This window comes from Rutilus rutilus (genome assembly GCF_951802725.1).
Source record: "Rutilus rutilus genome assembly, chromosome: 18".
In the NCBI taxonomy this organism is placed as follows: Eukaryota; Metazoa; Chordata; class Actinopteri; order Cypriniformes; family Leuciscidae; genus Rutilus; species Rutilus rutilus.
Window position 1 is genome coordinate 29,052,648 of NC_140231.1, and position 20,918 is coordinate 29,073,565.

Genomic DNA, 20,918 nt, shown 5'->3' on the forward strand with positions numbered 1-20,918 from the left:
TGGAGGAGGGGCGGGACAAATATCACACAGACCAACCGCCACATCCTGCTTGTACAACGACAACAACAAGCATAATAACGGAACAAAATTATTTAAAACAAGAGCCCGAGACACGTATTTTACATTGTATCGACATTTTATATTCAGAAACAAACTATCCTTGAAATCAGATACTAGTAACACTTAGACACATAGCAAGCAAAGCGTCTCAACGCTCTCAAGCTAAGGCACTTTCAGCTGGATAAAAAAGCTTTGGTGGATACACGACCTTTTCGCTCTTCCGTCTCTAAAGGGAATCTTGGAGGAAGTATGAACTTACATATTCATCAGTGTTTGGGTCTTGGTTCTGGGGTTGTTCTGGGGCAGGAACCTCACAGTCGGGGCTGTAGTGCTCACAGTAGTCAAACGCAGCACGATGGTCCGATACTATCATCAGCTGCTGGATGTCACCCTGGAAACAGAGAAATCTGCCATTACAACTTCTGAAGAGAACACAAAACAAATATAGAGGACTGACATATCTTTACACTTGATCTAGGGCATGTAAAAGAAAACATGAGGCAGTGGACCAGCGGAGAGAGACACACTTTTACTCCCTATAGACCACAGTGACTGCCAAATCTAAACCGATCCAAGTTCAAATAAGGATGTAATGGATTGAAGTGCAAAGAAAAGTTATATTTTATACAGCATACAGGGCTAATTCATTCATTTACTAAGAAATGTGAATTATTTGACTCCACATACAAATAAATGCTCAACAGATCAATTGATAATAATAACTTTAACAATAATATACTGTGTATACACTTTATTTTACAGTGTCCTTGTTACACGTTACATGTAGTCACTGTAGTAATAACTATAAATTATGCATAATTACATGCAACTAACCCTAAACCAAACCCCAATCCTAAACTTAACCCTGTAATAAGTACATGTAGTTAATTGTTATTACATAGTACTTAAATTAATAATTACATATTATTATTATTATTATTAAACTGATTCAGTAACTGCTCAGACTAATTTGTAATTATTTGGGCGAATGATTTGCAGATGTACTGTTAACAGAAAACAAATGAATAAGAACTGTTCTCGGTTGCCAAACGTACAAATGAAATGGATACCAATGCATGAAGAATTGTCAAACAGCAATCACACAATCTGGACGAGCTGGCCATTCAAATGAACCGGGAAGAAAAAACATCACATCAAATTCATCCAAAACTCAAAACACACACAGAAACAGGAGAGGTAGCTCTGCTTTCTGCATTACAGCTCTACCCTTTCATTCAATAACCATGGTTTTTGGAAAAACAATAATGAATACAGTATGGAAAAGGGATGAAACACCTGTTGCAATAGGACAGGAAACACACACACACACACACACACACAGTGAAAGTGGGTCACAGTCTGGGAGGAGAGAGTTGAGTCAGAACTTGAGCGGACGCCAAAACTGTCCAGTCGAATTAGGGTACAATGACCAGCACCTGTACACACACACACACACACACACACTATCATTTGAGAGCATTTCTCTCTTCTGTAGAGCTTCAGAAATGATTTAATAATTGATGGATTTTTTATTAATGTGAAGTTGCATTGAATCAATCTGTATTGTATACAGCGCTATGTATACAAAATGACTTGACTCGACTCACAAACAAATGACTCTTTTGAATCAGTCAAAAAGACTCACAAACTCACAAGTTCACGGTTTGAATATTATACAACATATAATAAAAGATAAACATTAACAAACAGGCTTAATGATAATAATTGTATAAATTAATTATAAAAATATTGGGACATCAGCTTGATTTCCCATGATGCACTGCTGTGTTATTTTATTGTTAATTCTTAGATAATGTTTATAACACCAATTGTTTCTGTTATAGTCAGTGATTTTTCAATTGATGTTCTTATAATTGTTTTAATTAGTTATAATTTAGTTTGACCCATTTTAGTTCCTTACTGTGTGTTTTGAGAGTTATGCGCATGTGCATGTTTAACTAAATCAAGTGAGACTTCTTCAAAAGCCAATGTTGCCTCACCATTACAAAAAATAGTACTGTTTAGTTTTGTTTGTAAATGTGCAGGAATTACCACACTGATTTATTACAGCAGTCAGATTCCTGCTTTTCCTTGTTATACACGCACAAATACACATTTTTCCCACAGCAATCCCAAGGAAACTTGTACAAGCAGGCGGAGAAAATGTGGGCAAAGTGAGTGTGAACTTGGGAAGATGAATGTCTGGAACTGACATGAGTTTAGAGTCAAACATGAAGAGACTAGAGCACACACACACACACACACACACACATTACCTAATGGAGAAGATTTAAATCATCATGGGAAGAGAGCGAGAGAGAGAGAGAGAGAGAGAGAGAGAGAGAGCGACAGAGAGAGAGTGAGAGAGAGCGAGAGTGAGAGAGTGAGAGAGAGAGAGCGTGAGCGAGAGACAGAGAGCGAGAGCGACAGAGAGAGAGTGAGAGAGAGCGAGAGTGAGAGAGAGAGAGAGAGAGAGTGAGAGAGAGCGAGAGAGAGAGAGAGCGAGAGTGTGAGAGAGAGAGAGAGAGAGAGAGAGAGAGCGTGAGCGAGAGACAGAGAGAGAGAGAGAGAGAGAGAGTGAGAGAGAGCGAGAGTGAGAGAGTGAGAGAGAGAGCGAGACAGAGAGAGAGAGAGAGAGAGTGAGAGAGAGAGCGAGACAGAGAGAGAGAGAGAGAGAGAGAGAGAGTGAGAGAGAGAGCGAGAGCGAGACAGAGAGAGAGAGAGAGAGAGAGAGAGAGAGAGAGAGAGAGAGAGAGAGAGAGAGAGAGAGACAGAGACAGAAGGCTCTCCAGGCTGTGTGGAGATTTGGCTGTGACCAGACAGAATCGGCACACTAAACACAAGAGCTGCGAAACACGATCCACAGAGAAAACTGGAAGACAAAACGCTTCTAGTGTCGACCAAACAGCTGAACACAGAGTTCTAGAGGACACATTACATAACAGAGAGAATTATGGGTAAAAAAAAGAATTCTCAGAGAGACTTGACAAGTTTTACTTTAAGCAAAATACATTAGTTACAACAACTACCGGTATGTTTACTTAGGAGTCATTTAATTTAACATGGGAAATACTGAAGGCGTAATTGTTTTTAATTAAACAAATGCGACCTAGAGCATTACTTTTGTCACTCTGTGTATGAGAAAATCACATTTTAATGAAACAAAATAAAAGTAATTATTTCAGTGAGACGGGTGGGCTGCGGAGGAAAAATCTCTTTCATTAAATCACTCTTTTATTAATTGATATATTTATATTATTAGCATGCTGTTCATATTCACTAAAAGTTTTATTCAGCAAGGATGAATTAAATTGATCAAAAGTGACAGTAAAGACAATTATAATGTTATTTAAACTTTCTATTCATCAAAGAATCCAGAAAAAATCACGGTTTCCACCAAAATATTAAGCATTGCAACTGTTTTCAACATTGAAAATACTGTAATAAGAAAACAAATCAGCATATTAGACTGATTTCTGAAGGATCATGTGACACTGAAGAGTAAATTCAGCTTTTCCATTAGAGGGAATTTTCAAATAAATTCAATTAGAAAACAGTTCTTTAAAATTATAATAATATTTCACAATATTACAGTTTTACTGTATTTTTGATCAAATAAATGCAGTCACACGAGTTTTCATTCAAATAGTTTCACCGCCCGCCGAACTTCTGACCAGTACATTTGCATTAGCATTTTCCCCAAACAGTGTAGGTATCATCAGTGTCTTCCCTGGTTTCATTCCCTGTTTTTGTTCTATTTGTCACTCGTGACTTTTCCCGAAGGCTTCACTGTAGGAACAATGACTGTAGTCATTTCTCGTCGGCTGTTGCTCTGGATTGTTTGCCAGTGTAAACATGTGTTTGGACCTGACGCCAGATTCAGATCCCAAAATCCAGAGTTTCCTAAATCCACACACACACACTTCAAACATTTTTAACAGGCCCAAAAAACACAAAGACAAATCTACTGTCTTAATGTAAACTAAATATAATCACAGTAGATTAGTGAGCTGTAATTTTAACACACACTCTTATGCAAAGCAAATTACAAGGACACAATGGTGACAGACCAACTTTTCAACTATTATTGAACCACATCTGCACCATGCAAAAAAAATCAGATGAACCCTAACCTTAAAACTTTTGGCATTCTTAATGGAATCCGCCATTTTGACAGTCAAAAATAGTCGATCTCCGAATGCGAATGAACTGACTCTGAATTTTAGTATTGCTTCTTATATGAGGATCCTTTTTCAAATACAAGGTCAATATTGATTTTCACTAACGACAAAACAACAAATTATCCGTGAATTTACATGGAACTGAGCTTTAGGAGCTTTCCATCTTTACTCTCCTCCCTGTTACGTTGCATTCGGAGATCGACTATTTTTGACTGTGGACACAGCGACAGTGAGTTGTTCAAAATCTTTCTTTTTAGTAAACTCTATGTACACAAACAATGTTCTCAATGCTCGAGTTCATGTGTAGAGCCCCCGGCGATACTTCCAGCAAACTTTCATGTTGTGTCGAGCCTTCTTAGTGTTTTAAAAATAGCGATTTTTGATGCTATCATAGAAGTGCCCCATTCACTCCCATTCAAAAGGCAATTTGACCAAAAACTAAAATACGGTCAAACTTAAAAGTGCCGTTTCCATCCTAGTTATGCTTTTAAACGAAAGTTCGCCTCGTGTAGATTAACAAAAAGACCCTAGGTTGCATTTTGGCGAGAGTTACATGCTATAGTCCTTCATTAATCCCCATTTCCCTTGAATCTATGATTAATCACAGTCATTCTCCGCTGCTCATAAGCTAACAATAGCACAAACTGAAATAATACTATTTTCTCTGTCATGTGAATATTTTAAACCGGAATAAATCCGGTCTAGGTCTGTAAAATGAAACCTTTGCACTCTCTGCATCACTGCAGATTTGAACATACACTGTTTCTGTTTGCATAGCATGATGAAAGGAGGCGAGCAGAAAAACAGGCCAGAGAAAAGCAGAAACAGAGGAAGAGCGAGAGAGACACAGAGGTGTACAGAGACAACGGATCTATTCTGGGATTTCTGTGTGTCTGAGAGAAGTTTATCACATTAATGTGGGACAGAGAGAGAGAATAATAGACATTGCATTGTCAGCAACTTTGAAATACAAGCGCCTTTTTTGCCAAAACTCCCCACATCTCTCTCTGGAGGCCGAGCTAACTGTTTCAGCAGCTGCCTGTGGCAAAGTACGCAGCCAAAACACTGCACACACACACACACACACATTTAAATGCTTCAAAACTTTTCCAAAAATTAGTGTCACAGGGATGCAGTCAACAGAAGGGGGCGATAGACAGCACTGCTGCAAATAAGCAAAAATGGAGGAACGGTCCCAAACTTTTCTGGTAGGGAGCCCAGAGTACAACACGTTCCCTTCAGTGCTTGAAAACATCTCGATTCCTTGTTCTGTCCTGCAATATTTCATTTCAACAGACATGCAACATGCTTACACACACACGCGCATTGGGTGAATCTCATGAAAACGTGTCTGAGTCATATTTCAGCCCAAATGGTTCTTAATGGTCCATATATATATATATACATATACACACACACACACACAAGTCTGTCATATATTATATACAATTATTTTATTATATATATATATATATATATATATATATGTATGTATGTATTATATATTATAATTCTCATATATATATTTATATATATATCGAGGGCTTGGAGCCAGAGGGGCGTAAGTGGCTTTTGACAAACTTTACAGGAGAGACAAAACAAAATTTTGACCACACTTCAATCACCTGTATTATTAACCTTAAACCACAAACATTGTAACCACAGGCATACTTACATGAATGAGTATTTAAGTAATAAACTTATGGCATATTAACACAATGAACATGTTCTAAAACATTTTAAAATAAAAAAAATATGGCAAAAATGTCAGATACGAATTTTTGGCACCAAACATTTCCAAGTCTTCTATGGACATATTGGGCGTATCTGCTGAACAATGCAGAAAATAATTGGTCAAAAGGGGAATTGATTAAATAATTAACACTTGAATAACACTTGAACAAGTAATTAATTTTCATTTAACTCATTAATTAATTCATTCATTTATTTTTCATTTCACTTTTCCATTCTGGGCATCTGCTGAACAGTACAGACTGTAATAAAAGTCACTGAACTTGCTAAACACACTTCTGATTGGCAATTCATGAGTTGTTCAATTTATTTCATTACATTCATTATTTTTTTTTTTCAAATACTCTATACAACTGACAGTTCTCTCGTGTTCTTTTTACTCATTTCACTTTTCTTTTTTGTTCAACCATTTCAATTACTCTGTGAGTCTATTCATTGACCACATCCAAAGAATCATGTCACGTCTTATTTGCTTTTCTGTTCACTAGTTTTAGTTCTACTCACTGTCCACTGTCAGAGCATTGTAGAACTCTGCGTATGTGTGAGGAATACCCTCACCTACATGTATTTTTCGGAGCCAGAAGGGCGTAAGTGTGGACTTACGCCCTTCTGGCTCCAAACATTACATACACTTTTTTGTTAGGTCTTTATTGTTTTGTTGCTTTATTCAATACAGTTTGATCTCAGATAGGTATTTTTGGCACCATTGGATAGAGCTCATCGAGACCTTTATTTTGATATCAATAACTCATATTCGACCAAAATGCCACTTACGCCCCTCTGGCTCCAAGCCCTCGATATATAATTTATAGATTTATAATATAGGAATAATAAGTAATTTATTATTTAATTATTAATTTATAATTTATTAATATATATATTAAATATATATATATATTTATGATATATTTATCATTATGGTATTTATCATATATATATATATATATATATATATATATATATATATATTCTAAAGATAAAATTATAATATATATAATTATCTATACATTAGAAGTATTATGTTATTAATATTTTACTATATATTTTAGAATTAATAATTATTATTTCTAATTTATATTATATCTGTTCTATTTTTATAATATTAATATAATATATTAATAATATAATATATAATATATATAGTAATATAAATAATATTATATTGATAAATAATACATTTAATAATATATGATATATATTCACAGTATATATATATATATATATATATATATATATATACACTGTATATATATATATTATATTATAAGTATTATAATTTATAATATTATTAAAAATCACAATATTTTCATGCCAGTCTTTTGAGTATTTGTGAAATTCTCATTATTCTCATTAAAGTAATACAGTATTTTTAACTGTACAATGAAACCAGCATGATTTAAAAGTAGTACATACCACAATGATACTTTACAATTTTTGCTTTACATTTACAAATCTTATTTTTTTGTGGGCAAATGTGTTTAATTATCATTAAAATTATGACACAATTGAAAACATCTTGGTGTTTACAGAAACTAGTTAATTGTACTGATTTTGGAATTAAATGGCTCAGACATCTTCTTGACAGGTTGTGTTAAATTCACCCATGCATACACACTCTGTCCGGTTTGACTGAAGTTTTAAGGCTTTTGAGGTCTTGTACTTATTAGGTTTGTTTAAAAATGACATCATCGCAGCTGCTTATGACCTCATCAGCCCAAGACACGGGAAACAGACCGCATGTGATCCGCATTAAAACATGGGCTCTCGCAGTGGGAGAGATTGCAAAAAGATTTTAATGAAGCAGCAGCATGAAAATCACCACAAGAACGACTAAATATCTGGGCGACCTCGAGACCACAATCGCCACATGCACACGTGTGACGGTGTCCACACACACATCCAGGCGGCGTCTGGCCATTCTCAAGAAGAAGAAAAAACAACCGCAGAAACCAAACCATCCAATGACGTGAACACACACACAGTGGCAGCGTCTGGAGACCTTTAAGATCTTTGCCAAAAGCAACAGGCATGTCTACCACTGCATTTTTGTCCACCAACCCTCCATGCAGTTTTGCTACTTCACTTCTCCCGTTCCCCATCACTCACCTCCACTTTCACTTCTCCGTATGATTATAATGGCATCTCCGGCCCTACAGCAAAAGATTCTTGGCTTTTTAGGATAAATGCTGGATTAACTACTGAACCAAATTTTCTAATGTATCTCAGGTCCTGTTCACACCTGGTATTAAGATGCGTTTTGGTCGATCGGATCACAAGTGGACGGCGCTAAATACAGGTGTAAACGGTCTAAAACGTTTTGAGAGCTTCTAGAACTAGTCGAAAACGCATTCAACCGGATAGCTTTCGTAGTGTAAACGCTCATGTGTTCGAACAGCCACAAAAGACTGTCTACTCTCCGCCTACTGACCTAACGCGTGAACATTATGGGAAGCGCTCCAGCCAGACGGGATTTAAACTGTCGGCTGAAGACCCGAGTTTGGTTTGAAGACGAAAAATGTACCAAGCACAATGTTCTCTCACCATTCCTGATTTCTAACACAGAAACACACACACTCACAGTGTTCGGCCGGTCCTGTGGCTGTCAGAGCAGAAACGAAAGCTGATGCTCTCCGTATGTTTTTCTGTCGTCTCCGGGCAGTTCGTATGTAAATTGCGTGAGCTTATTTTGTCCATTAGATAGAAAGATATGAAAAGGCCCATACATTTACCCATAGACCCTCCCCTCGAAGAAATCAGGACAGAAGTGGCTGAAAGTGGACAGAAGAGATGGATTGAAACACAAGGTGTAAACGGGAATGTGTCTCCATCGTCTACTGTACTTATGATCCGATCGACCAAAACGCATCTTGATACCAGGTGTAAACAGGGCCTTAGGCCATCCTTAAAAATATTTTGGTTTGCAGTAACAGCAAAAAAAAAGAAAAAAAGGGTCGGTAGGTCGGTCTATATTTTTTTATATATATAAAAAATAATATAAAAAAGTAGATATTTTTTCATTTTTTAAAAAAAAAATCAGGGTCGGTGGGGGGGTGGGATGACATTTTTCACCTATGTCTAAGGGCTGTTTACACCAGGCCACTTCATGCGTTTTCTCAGATCGGATTGCAATCTGATTTATCAAAACGATTCCATTTACACCTGGTTACATAGGCTAAATGTGTGTTGTTTTTTTGCGGATATAAATCCGATCTTCAATTACCGCTATATGTAGATTTAATGGAGTGCACGTCACCGAAAGCAACAGTTATGACTACAGTATTTTATTTCTTATTCTAAAATTTCTGAATCAAAGCCCGCAATAAGAGAAAGCGGAAACAGCCCTGGTAAGATCATTTCGTTTCTTTACATTTAATAAAGATGATTGTGTGTTAAGCGTCAGCGACTTACTTTCACTTTGATTTGCGATAATTTGCACGTTGATGCTCAGCTTCTCATCTGCGGCAATGCGTGTTGTAGTTGCGTCGTCATATCTGACTAAAACATGACATATAGCCTATAACACGCTCTCGCATGTTTATTTTTTAATAAACCATATTCAACAACATATAAAAATGAAATAATCTTTAGAGTAAAGCCGCAGCCATCATTAGGGTAGAGTGGGGGAAAACGCCCCCCTGGGGTAAAACGCCCCCCACCTGTTTTTCCCAAAATGATCACTAAAAGTAGTCGAGATACATTTTTACTGTTGCTATGCACTACGTTGATAACGGGGATATACAAATCTCTATGGAGAAGCTGACACCAGCGACATATTTTAAGAGAAGAGGATTACAGGGTAAATGCTATAATTTTCAAATATTAGTAAACAAGTGTTTAATACAATATTGTTCTGCAGGATATCGCAGTGATGTATGATAGATGAATAGTGAAGTCTGTAGTTTGAGATCATATGGTATTTATAAGGAATATAATTATATTAAAAAAATTAAACATTTTTTTAAAAAGTCATAGCTTGTGGGGTAAAACGCCCCCTATGCTGAGGGGTAAAACGCCCCCCTGGGGGCATAGTTTCTCTCTATCATAATTACTATAATAAAATATTTCTGTCTATCAAATCCTTTGTTTTACACTTAATGCAGTATAACTAGGTGGTAAAATCTAAATATTTGAACAAAACATGAAAAAATTACCTCAAGTGAGCATTAACTAGCTAGCTTGCTAGCAAAGTTAGCTCACTGATGGAAGGTAGTTAAATTTGGCTATTTTGGACATTGCTGAAATAAATATTAATATATATACATGTTGATACATTACTTGCCTTTTACTTTTAGAGATTAAAAACTATTGTCTGTTAATTTTGCTGTTGATCTATGAAGCAAACTGGTTGGTAAGAAAGGGGGCATTTTACCCCACCTTGGGGGGCGTTTTACCCTACCGCTGGGGCAAAACGCCCCCTTTGTACAAAAATATTTTCAGTGAAAATACTAATTAATTATGAAGGCTGAGCAATTTTAATATTTGGTGAATAACTCCTGCCATAGTCACTCAAAACCGGGATGGCAATTCTAGTCACATTAATGTTTTGTTTCACTGTAACGTCACACTTTCCTTAAGGGGGGCGTTTTCCCCCACTCTACCCTACCAAGCGCGAACCATTGACAGTGAATGAAACGAAGCAAACTTAGCTTGCAGGCCGTAGTGTGACATGCGTTAACGGTTAACCAATGGTGAACATAATCATAGATGACGCGCCACGGGTTTTTATTTAAAAGAAAGAACGTAGCTTATGTTTGTATGTAGGTCTAGGCAATTTATATTCACAATACTTAATAGCTAATATTATTTTATTGCATTTGTATTAGTTGTTTGAAGAGTTAAAAAAAAAATCGGTCGGTCTTAACGCAAGTTTACAACCGGCAAGTCGGTCGGACTGAAAGGGAAAATAAATAAATAATTGGGTCGGTACTAAATTGACAGGGTCGGTCGGGTTACGGCAAACAAGAATATTTTTAAGGATGGCCTTAAGTGTTCTTGCTCATTCATGCAGGGAAAGTTTATTCATTCTGTTTACATATTACAATAATTATTATTATCAATGCTGAAAACAGTTGTGCTGCTTTTTGTGGACACTTTGATAATTATTATTTTTAATTTTTTGATAAATAGAAAGTGCAAAAGAACCACGTTTATTTGAAATAGAAATCTTTTATAACAATTTAAGTCTTTACTTTCACATTTGATCAATTTAATCCATTCTTGCTGAATAAAAGCATTCATTTCTTTAAAAAAAACTTACTGACCACAAACTTTTGAACAACAGTACTGTATATAGAACAAACAATAACCAATCATATCACAGCCTAACATGGTTCAGCCAATCAAATACTGATGCATAATATGAAGTCCCACCTACTTTATTTACTCAATATTTTGCTCCACTCAGAAATGAATAAATGCAATAGATTTTTATACTGTACAAACTGTATATTCTATCCCCTAACCCTGAACCTACTCTTAAACACACCCATCATATTAAACTTCTTGCATTTTTACATTTTCAAAAACCATCACTTCTTTTGATTTATAAGCTTTTTTCCTCATGGGGACCGAAAAATGCCCCCAAAGGACAAGGATTTTGGATATTGCCATTTTGGATATTCAGGTTTACCTGAACCACACACACACACACACACAGACAGACACAGACAGACACACACACACACTTCTGCTGACCTGTACATGTGCTGTGGAAACCCCCTCAATGATGTCATGAGACATGAGCCTCAAACTCCAAATCCTGACCAGAACTTTCCACAAAAACATCACCTTTGTCTCTGTGTGTGTGTGTGTGTGTGTGAGATATTTATGCACTGTTATGAAGCAAACTTTTCCATCTGATACAAGCCTAAAACTGATATCAGTGTGATGCTACAGGAGATTGAAGATAAACATCTGCCTTGCTGTCTGCTGTCTATAAATATGTGCGTACTTTCTAAAACAATATTCTAAATGAAATAGAAATGAATATGTGACTGATTTGTAACTCTACCTAGGCAGAAACTCACTATTCAAATAATATTTGTAGTCATGCAAATAAGATACTCGACTCACAACTGATTTAAACATAGTTTGATGATTAACATGAGGACACCATAAAATAATAAGCAAAAAACATAAAACATAAATATTGTGTGTTTTAGTATGCAGTTGCTACATCACTTATTTAAATCAGCGACTGCCATAAAGTCATAATCTCAGAAATATAACTGATTCCATGTCAACGGAGTATGATGTTAAGAAAGTGGTAGCTCAAAATAATAGGCAAAAACACAAAGAACACACAAAAATTGGGTGCATTTTAATCAAATGATGTCTTAATACTGAAAAAAATGATTTGTTGAATTTAATCAATTTTTTTATTGTAAGTGGTTGCACACAATTGATTTTAGCTACATTTAAACAAATGCATTAAGTTGAACTTAATCAATTTTAGTTCAACTTAATGCATTTGTTTAAATGTAGCTAAAATCAATTGTGTGCAACCACTTACGATAATTTTTTTTATTAAATTCAACAAATAATTTTTTTCAGTGAAAAATTAAGAATCAACCAGAGAAATTTAAGCACTTAAACCTAAACTTAAACCGTATTGCTTCATGAAAATAACACACCATCTAGTGTACGCTTTTTCTTCAGTGTCTATATGATTTTCAGATTCACCATTATTCCTCTCTGTCTTTCGTCTCTTCTCTCTCTCTCTGTTTATCTTAGAGATCCATAGTGAAATTTGTCAGCATTTAAGGGAATTGAATTACATGTGCAGACTCTGAAATGAAATATGTTTTCGGCGTGTGTATACGGCAGGGGTTTGGTTGAGGTTCTGTGGTGACTCGGTGTCTCGGTCTGTGGAAAAAAAACACACGGCTCTTTCCATTTTCTCCAAACACTTCAACTTCAAACAGAAAGGTAGACCAAACCTTAAAGACACATCAGCATTCCACGAACTCTGTGTGTCTGCGGTCAAAGCCCTCGGGATGAACACTAACATTACCTACAGTCCTTCTGAATGACTCACATCCACTCATGGACTGTTCCAATCCCACAATCCTTCAGTTTTTGCTATCAAGAAACACTGAATTAATATTTTTTTTGCTTTTCTATGCATAACTCTATGCCACAATGCCAGGGTGCTGCTATGCCGCTGCTAAAGTGTTCAAAGTAGTCATTAGAATGTTGCTATGCAGTTGCTAAGGTGTTTTGGATTCGTACATATTCCGATTAGAACACTAACATATTGCTTACTACAGTATAAATGTTTTTCACTACAGAGTGTGTATATATCAGCGAGTGCCATGAAGTCCTCATCCCAGAAATATAAACTATTTACTGTTATTTTTCATTTTTGTCCAGTTTTGTGCAAAAATGTCGTAACTTTTGGCTGTCTAATCCCAATGTTGACATCGCTTCCGGTTGACATCGCTTCCGCCACATTGGAAATACATTGCATTGTGGGAAGCAGTATTCCACCTAGTGTACTTTTGGCAAATGTAGTATGTTTTCTAGGTAATTCAATCTATGTGTACAGAAAATGTGCATACTGTTCAAAGTTCACATACTACGGAGGCCCTAAGTGGACATGGAGATGGAAAAAATATGAGATAGGAGGGAAAAAAATGTTTCAATGCTTTCGCGTTCACAAAACTTGCAGTTGGAAGCAAGAAAACTTGTTCAAAAATATAACTTTGTGTTCACTTGTGTTCCCCCAGAAACGTTGCGTTTGTTCGCAAAACATTCGCGTTTTCTCGAAAAACATGTTCTCTCGCAAAACTTTTTGCGTTCCCTCAGAAATGCTATGCTCGCTCACAAAACATTAGCATTCTCTTGCAAAACTTTTGCGTTCCCCCAGAAACTTTGCATTTGCTCACAAATTATTATTTTTCCCGCAAAATATTTGCTTTCTCTCGCAAAACTATTGCATTCCCCCTAGAAATGTTGCGTTCCCTCCTAATACATTTGTGTTTTCTTGCAAAACATTTGCATTCTCTCGCAGATCTTTTGCGTTCCCCCAGCAACTTTGCATTCGCTCGCAAAACTTTCGCGTTTTTTTCTCCCATCTCATATTATTTCCAACACAAAAGTTTTGCAAACGAATGCAAAGTTTCTCAGGGGAATGCAAAAGTTATGTGAGCATGCATTGAATGCATTGAAATAATTTTTTCATTTTTTTTTCCATCACCATGCCCCTTTAGGGGACATACTACACAAAAAGTATGCATATGATCTGTATGTCATCATCATTGAGCAATTCAGTCTGACCAAAAATACGAGCACAGCCACACTTCAAATGTACTATATACTTATTTTAAACTTGTATGGTCGACCTGGCCATTACACACACACATGCACACAGGACAGTCTATAAACCCTTGTGGCACAGGTTTACCCTACAATCTTACATTAGCACTACATAACCACAACTTGGTGCTAAACAAACACAACCACGTTCCTCTCTCACGTCTCCACTCGACAGAGAGATGCTGAAATACTTAAACGCTCAGTGAAGACCACAGACACACATCCACAGACCCCTGCTGAAGACCATGAACACACTGACCAACAAGACCAAAAAAAAACACAGCTCACTGCAGTCTCACGCTTCTCAGTTTTTTCTTTAGAGAGAAAGATTTCTAGTTTCAGAACAAATCTCCTATAACAATGACTCAAACTGAGCTCCAGCAAGATGCCAAAGTCTGCAATCAGAAGCAAGAGTTCATTGCAATATGAACTCAAACAAGTCTTAAAGACCAATGATATGAGATGCTATTCACATTCGTTTTACAGTCTTTTACTCAATATCTACATTAAAAAAAAAAATGCAATAATTCTTTTGCATTTTTTAGTAATGGAAAAACATCAGAGACAGAGCTAATACCTAATTGAGACATATCTGACAGTTTCAGTGGATGAAGAGAAAGCTTCTAGAGTTCCTCCTTACCTCAAACACCTCCTCATCCAGGATACGCGTCCCGAAGACCACGATGCCTTTGGTGTCGATGATGGGGTGAGGGCTTCTGGATAGCGTCCGTGTCACCTTTTTCTTACAGTCCAAAATCAGAGTGATGGTCTGTTTGTGAACGCTGATTGCCACACGGTGCCACCTGAGTAACACATACACACACAACTGAGGGTTATAGAGTGATCTCTGTCTATCTGTCCATCCATCTGTTCGTCTGTCTGTCTGTCTGTCTGTCTGTCTGTCTGTCTATTTATCTGTCTGTCTGTCTGTCTGTCTGTATGCCTATCTATCTATTTATCTATCTATCTATCTGTCTCTGTCTGTCTGTCTGTTTATATGTCTATCTATCTATCTATCTATCTATCTATCTATCTATCTATCTATCTATCTATCTATCTATCTGTCTCTGTCTGTCTGTCTGTCTGTCTGTTTATATGTCTATCTATCTATCTATCTATCTATCTATCTATCTGTCTCTGTCTGTCTGTCTGTCTGTTTATATGTCTATCTATCTATCTATCTATCTATCTATCTATCTATCTATCTATCTATCTATCTATCTATCTCTGTCTGTCTGTCTGTCTGTTTATATGTCCATCTATCTATCTATCTATCTATCTATCTATCTATCTATCTATCTATCTATCTATCTATCTATCTATCTATCTATCTATCTGTCTCTGTCTGTCTGTCTGTCTGTTTATATGTCTATCTATCTATATATCTATCTATCTATCTATCTATCTATCTATCTATCTATCTATCTGTCTCTGTCTGTCTGTCTGTCTGTTTGTATGTCTATCTATCTATCTATCTATCTATCTATCTATCTATCTATCTATCTATCTATCTATCTATCTATCTCTGTCTGTCTGTCTGTCTGTTTATATGTCCATCTATCTATCTATCTATCTATCTATCTATCTATCTATCTATCTATCTATCTATCTGTCTCTGTCTGTCTGTCTGTCTGTTTATATGTCTATCTATCTATCTATCTATCTATCTATCTATCTATCTATCTATCTATCTATCTATCTATCTATCTATCTATCTATCTATCTATCTATCTGTCTCTGTCTGTCTGTCTGTCTGTCTGTTTATGTCTATCTATCTATCTATCTATCTATCTATCTATCTATCTATCTATCTATCTATCTGTCTCTGTCTGTCTGTCTGTCTGTCTGTCTGTCTATCTATCTATCTATCTATCTATATATATACTGTATATATATATCTGTCTGTCTGTCTGTCTGTCTGTCTGTATGTATGTCTATCTATCTATCTATCTATCTGTATATATGTCTGTCTGTCTGCCTGTCTAACAATCCACCCAAAGTTTTCCATAATATATACATGTATATTGTGTGGTTTTCAGTGTTTATGTGGTTATATAGGATGTTGCACCTGTGTGTGCTCACCTGTGCAGGTGTTGGCTTCACACCAGTGTGACAGATTATATATGTTGCACATCAAAGCTAATAATTAAAATCAAACACACTGAATCATAACCAGACGTTACGTAACTGACCCTGAAGTTTCCAGTGTCAAGAAGAACTGTCGCATGACGCAACAAAAACACAGAACATATTTCATGTTTAAAGTTTTTCTCAGTCACTTTGTGCATTTCTCAGACCACAACTGAAATCTCCACATCATCTAGTCACTTGTGGACATCATAAAAGCAATTCCTCATTCTTTTGAACAAATTGCAAATGCTTTGGTACATTCGTGCAATTGATAATGCTGCTGTTTCCTACATTATAAATTGCTTATGTTGATCAAAATATATTATACTGGTTCTCTGTTGAATAGTCTAACCCCTCGAAACATCTAGGCATTAGTTCCTTGCATAAGTCATTAAATTAAATGCAATGTTGTCATAAACTGTCAAGCATATTTTCTATACATTTCTATTGGACCTTTTTTTGTGTAAATGTCTCCTGAATTGATGAATTGCAGAGGTGAATTTTGAAATTCACTAATATAAATCTAAGGGGAATGTAAAGGACTAGATCAACCAATGATCAACCAGTTCTCTAAAAGAGCTCAGAGGTTGAAATGAAGCTTAATTTCATTGAAGCATATATAGACAGAGCACAACGCAGAGTTACAAATTCTAACAATGGAAGAACAACACGGAAACGAACAGGGTCAACAGCCGGAAAGAAGAAGAGGAGTAAGGATGCGTGGTGGAAGGGTACGGAGGCAAAACAGTGGAAGACGTAAAGGGGCCAAGATTGTAGACATGTTTCTGGTGAAATAACGGTCACTATTGTGGACTATATATATTATAGTCTTGTATTTTTCTTTATATTACAATGATATTGCACTTTGTTGACAGACTAACAGTAAAAGTGTAACTGTGAATCCTGTCCAGTCTCTTGCAATCAATACCCCACATAGAGGAAATTCGTACGGTTGAAATATATATATGCCATACAGATAAAGTGGTGCAGTCTTGTGAATTTTCAATTATTGTCATCAAAATTTTAGGTATAGTTTACGTCAGAAAATACTGACCGAGTACACTGTTATGTTGACAACATGACTTTTGCCTATCTTGTTGTTGAACAATAACACAAAGACTTCATTGTTCATTGACATAAATATCTACTTTTGAGAGATGAACAAAGGATTTTGAGCAAGTTCTAGGCTTTTGCAGATAATGTTTGTACGAATTGTATAGAGAAATGCACTTGGTTTGCAAATCTTAAGGATGATTCAAGAAATGTACCAAAGCGACTGAGAGAAAGTGTAATGCACAGCTTGTGCGAGTGTCTTACTTTCCGTCTGCCAGGTTGACCCCTCTGAAGAGCGGGTAGTCCTCCGGGCCGGGTTTGCCCAGGTGATCCTCGTACAGGAAGACAGGAGAGCGTCCCACTTCCAGACCGAGCTGCTGGATGCCCTGTTCGTTATACACCGACAGCAGGAACGACTGACTGCCTTTCTTTGGCCTCATCGTCGCCAAGATGGAGAAGTCCTCAGGAAATACGGACGCTAAAGAGAGAGACAGTGTTATTCTTGGAAATTTTATGTGTTTTGGGGGGGTTTTCTGGATGCAAAAGACTAAGGATAGTGTGTGACAGAGCATTACATCACGTCTCTGAGCGGACAGATGCTGTCAGGTAACATAGATAAAGTGTTTGACACGGATAAGAGCAGAATGGAAAACGGTTGGATCTCATGGGGAACTTGGCACATCTTTGGGAAACTCTGTAACAGTCTCAGTCTATGTGTATGTCTGTGCTGATAAGAGTCTTGGATCTACTGGGAGGGAGTAGAGAGAGAGAGAGAGAGAGAGATGGAGAGAGTAATGAGGAGAACAGCTGTTCCCTAAGAGACATTTTATTACTCTAATTCATCTAGCAGAGAGAGGTGGAGAGAACAAACAGAGAGAGAAAGAATAACCAGTGCAAACAGAGAGAAAAATATATGAGCAACATTCTTAAAGCAACAGCTCACTGAAGAGGAAAATTCTGTCGTCGTTTACGCACCATCATGTCACTCCAAAGTACCATTTCTTTCTTGTGAGAAACGTAAAACGAGACATCAATACAATTAAAGTGAATGGTGACTAGAGATGTCAAGCTCCAAAAATGCCAGTAAAGCATCATCAATATATGATTTGTGCATTATATTCATCTGAAGAAAGTTTGTGGTCAGAAACATTTTCTTGAGGATGAATTGAGTTCCTCAAATTGACTTTTTTTTTACTTTCTATTCATTAAAGAATCCTGAAAAAAGGATTCTGAACATTGATAATATTAGGAAATGTTTCTTGAGCATCAAATCCACATTTCTGAAGGATCATGTGACACTGAAGACTGATGCTGAAAATTCAGCTTTGATCACAAGAATAAATTACATTTTAAAATATTCTTCAAATAGAAAACAGTTCTTTTAAATTGTAATAATATTTCACAATATTAGTGTTTTTACTGTATTTTTGATCAAATAAATGCAGTCTTGGTGAATATAAAACTTATTTCAAAACCATAAAAAATGTATATGCCAACACTTTGAAGGGTATTGTGTATTTAAGACCAAAATGTAATGTTATTTGCTCTCGCATCTCATTTGTCATCACTGCCAAATCTGATAACATATTTGAATCTGAACCTGACAGCAAACAAGACTTGAGAGTTTTATGGTACTTCATTTTGAGTAAACGGTGACAGAATTTTCGTTTTTGGTGAACTATCCCTTTAAGACTTTAAGTCAAGTCAGACTTTTTAAAAAAAAACAAAGAAAGAGAAGGAAAAAATTGTGAAATTAAACAGTCTCTTTCTAAAATGAGAAAAACAGACATGCACACACACACGACATGTGCCAAACAGATGCCCGCCGCCAAACCTCTGGGAAAATCTGGGCTAGTCAGACAGGAAGTGAGTTTTCCAGTCGTCCAACAGACAAAGCATTCATACATCTGTGCAGTAAACACACCTGATGATTGGTCCTGTGTTCAGTGTGTTTATGCCATTGTGTGGAAAAGCTTTAATCAACTGCACCGGTTCAGAGTCATTACTGGACTTCATAAAATTTATAATGGTTTGGAGAGAACATGTTACTATAACCCCCGCCTCAAAGACTTCAGACAGCTTTTCTGGAATCCCGTCTCCATGTCTAACTCCTCCTTTTTCTCCTTTGTTTATGTCTGGAGATATTTTGTGAGTCTTCAGTCAGTTGAGAGTCATTCTACTTAAGTCACACCATTACAAGGTTCCAAAACTGGGTTTTTGCAGTGATGCCATAGAAGAACCATTTTTGGATCTTCAAAGAACCGTTCAGTGAACAGTTCTTTAAAGAACCTTTTTTTTTTTTCTTAGATTGAAGAACATTTTAGAGATCTAAAGAACCTTTTGTGGAATAGAAAAGTCCCATGGATGTGAAAGGTTCTTCATGGAACCAAATATGTCAATAAAGAACCTTTATTTTTAAGAGTGCCGACACTAAGACTCTTTTCTAGATTTCCTGCATCCCTCGCAATCCTTATTATTTTTTTTAGTTCTTCATTTCACACACTGTGTATATAAATGTCATGAAATGAAAGGATGGCACCAGCCACCAGACAAAACCCAAGATATTTAACATCTGACTGAAATGGAAATCCTTTAAATCAAAGGGAGGCGTTTCTGGAAAAACAAGCTGTGCTGAGAGAACCGTCACTGAAAACAACCTTCATTCAAATAACAGTCAATGAGCAAACAGAGAACATTAAATATATTCTAGATTGCTTTAAAAAAAAAATCTAGACATATTCTAGATTGTATAAGAGATATTCATTACTTTATCGCTCAGTAAGGTATGAGAACCTTTCAGTCAACAGTCCATAACAGAAGTAACTTAGCATTTTAATCATATGAATATCCTTTTCCACTGTAAAGAAATGGTTCTTCTATGGCATCGTTGTGAAAAGCCCCGTTTATTTTTAAGTGTGAGGTCTAGATTTTTACTATTCCACACCTTCTTGCTTTGTGTGGATCTTCTAGAATGCTAAACCCCTTTGTAAGATTTACTATAGATCCCTTTAGTGTTTTCCAACAGATATTCTATCTAGATCATGTAACAGCTTTCCAAATATTCAATATTGCTTCAAAGCTTTATGAGATATTCTAGACCTTTTGCAGATGTTAAACAGATTTTCAAAACCACTGGCTCGAAATTTTAGATCACTTACCAACTTCAAATTACATATTTTAGAATGTTTTATTATTCCATACTCTACATCTTGCTGCTTTTGTAGATTAAGAACTGTCTATAATGCTAAACTACTTTGTAGAGATAGTATAGATCCCTGCACTGCTTCTAACCAGTGTACACGCACACACACACACACATATATATATATTAAACTCTTGATCCTAAATAAACATTTTTGACTGAAAACCTTCAATCTGGGAATGTGTGTCATTTAAGCCCCTCTTCTATGTTATTGTGGGTATTGG

General features: G+C 36.2%; 1 protein-coding gene across 2 annotated transcripts in view; it reads right to left on the reverse strand.

Annotated features, from left to right (window-relative positions):
- Positions 1-20,918, reverse strand: part of col5a1 (procollagen, type V, alpha 1) — a 102,286-nt gene that overhangs the window by 50,549 nt on the left and 30,819 nt on the right. For both annotated transcript variants that reach the window (XM_084386592.1, XM_084386593.1), the window contains exons 3-5: positions 17,757-17,970; positions 14,950-15,112; positions 320-451 (exon numbers count right to left, since the gene is read on the reverse strand). In XM_084386592.1, coding sequence (XP_084242718.1) covers positions 320-451; positions 14,950-15,112; positions 17,757-17,970 — 509 coding nt within the window. The remainder of the gene's footprint in view (positions 1-319; positions 452-14,949; positions 15,113-17,756; positions 17,971-20,918) is intronic.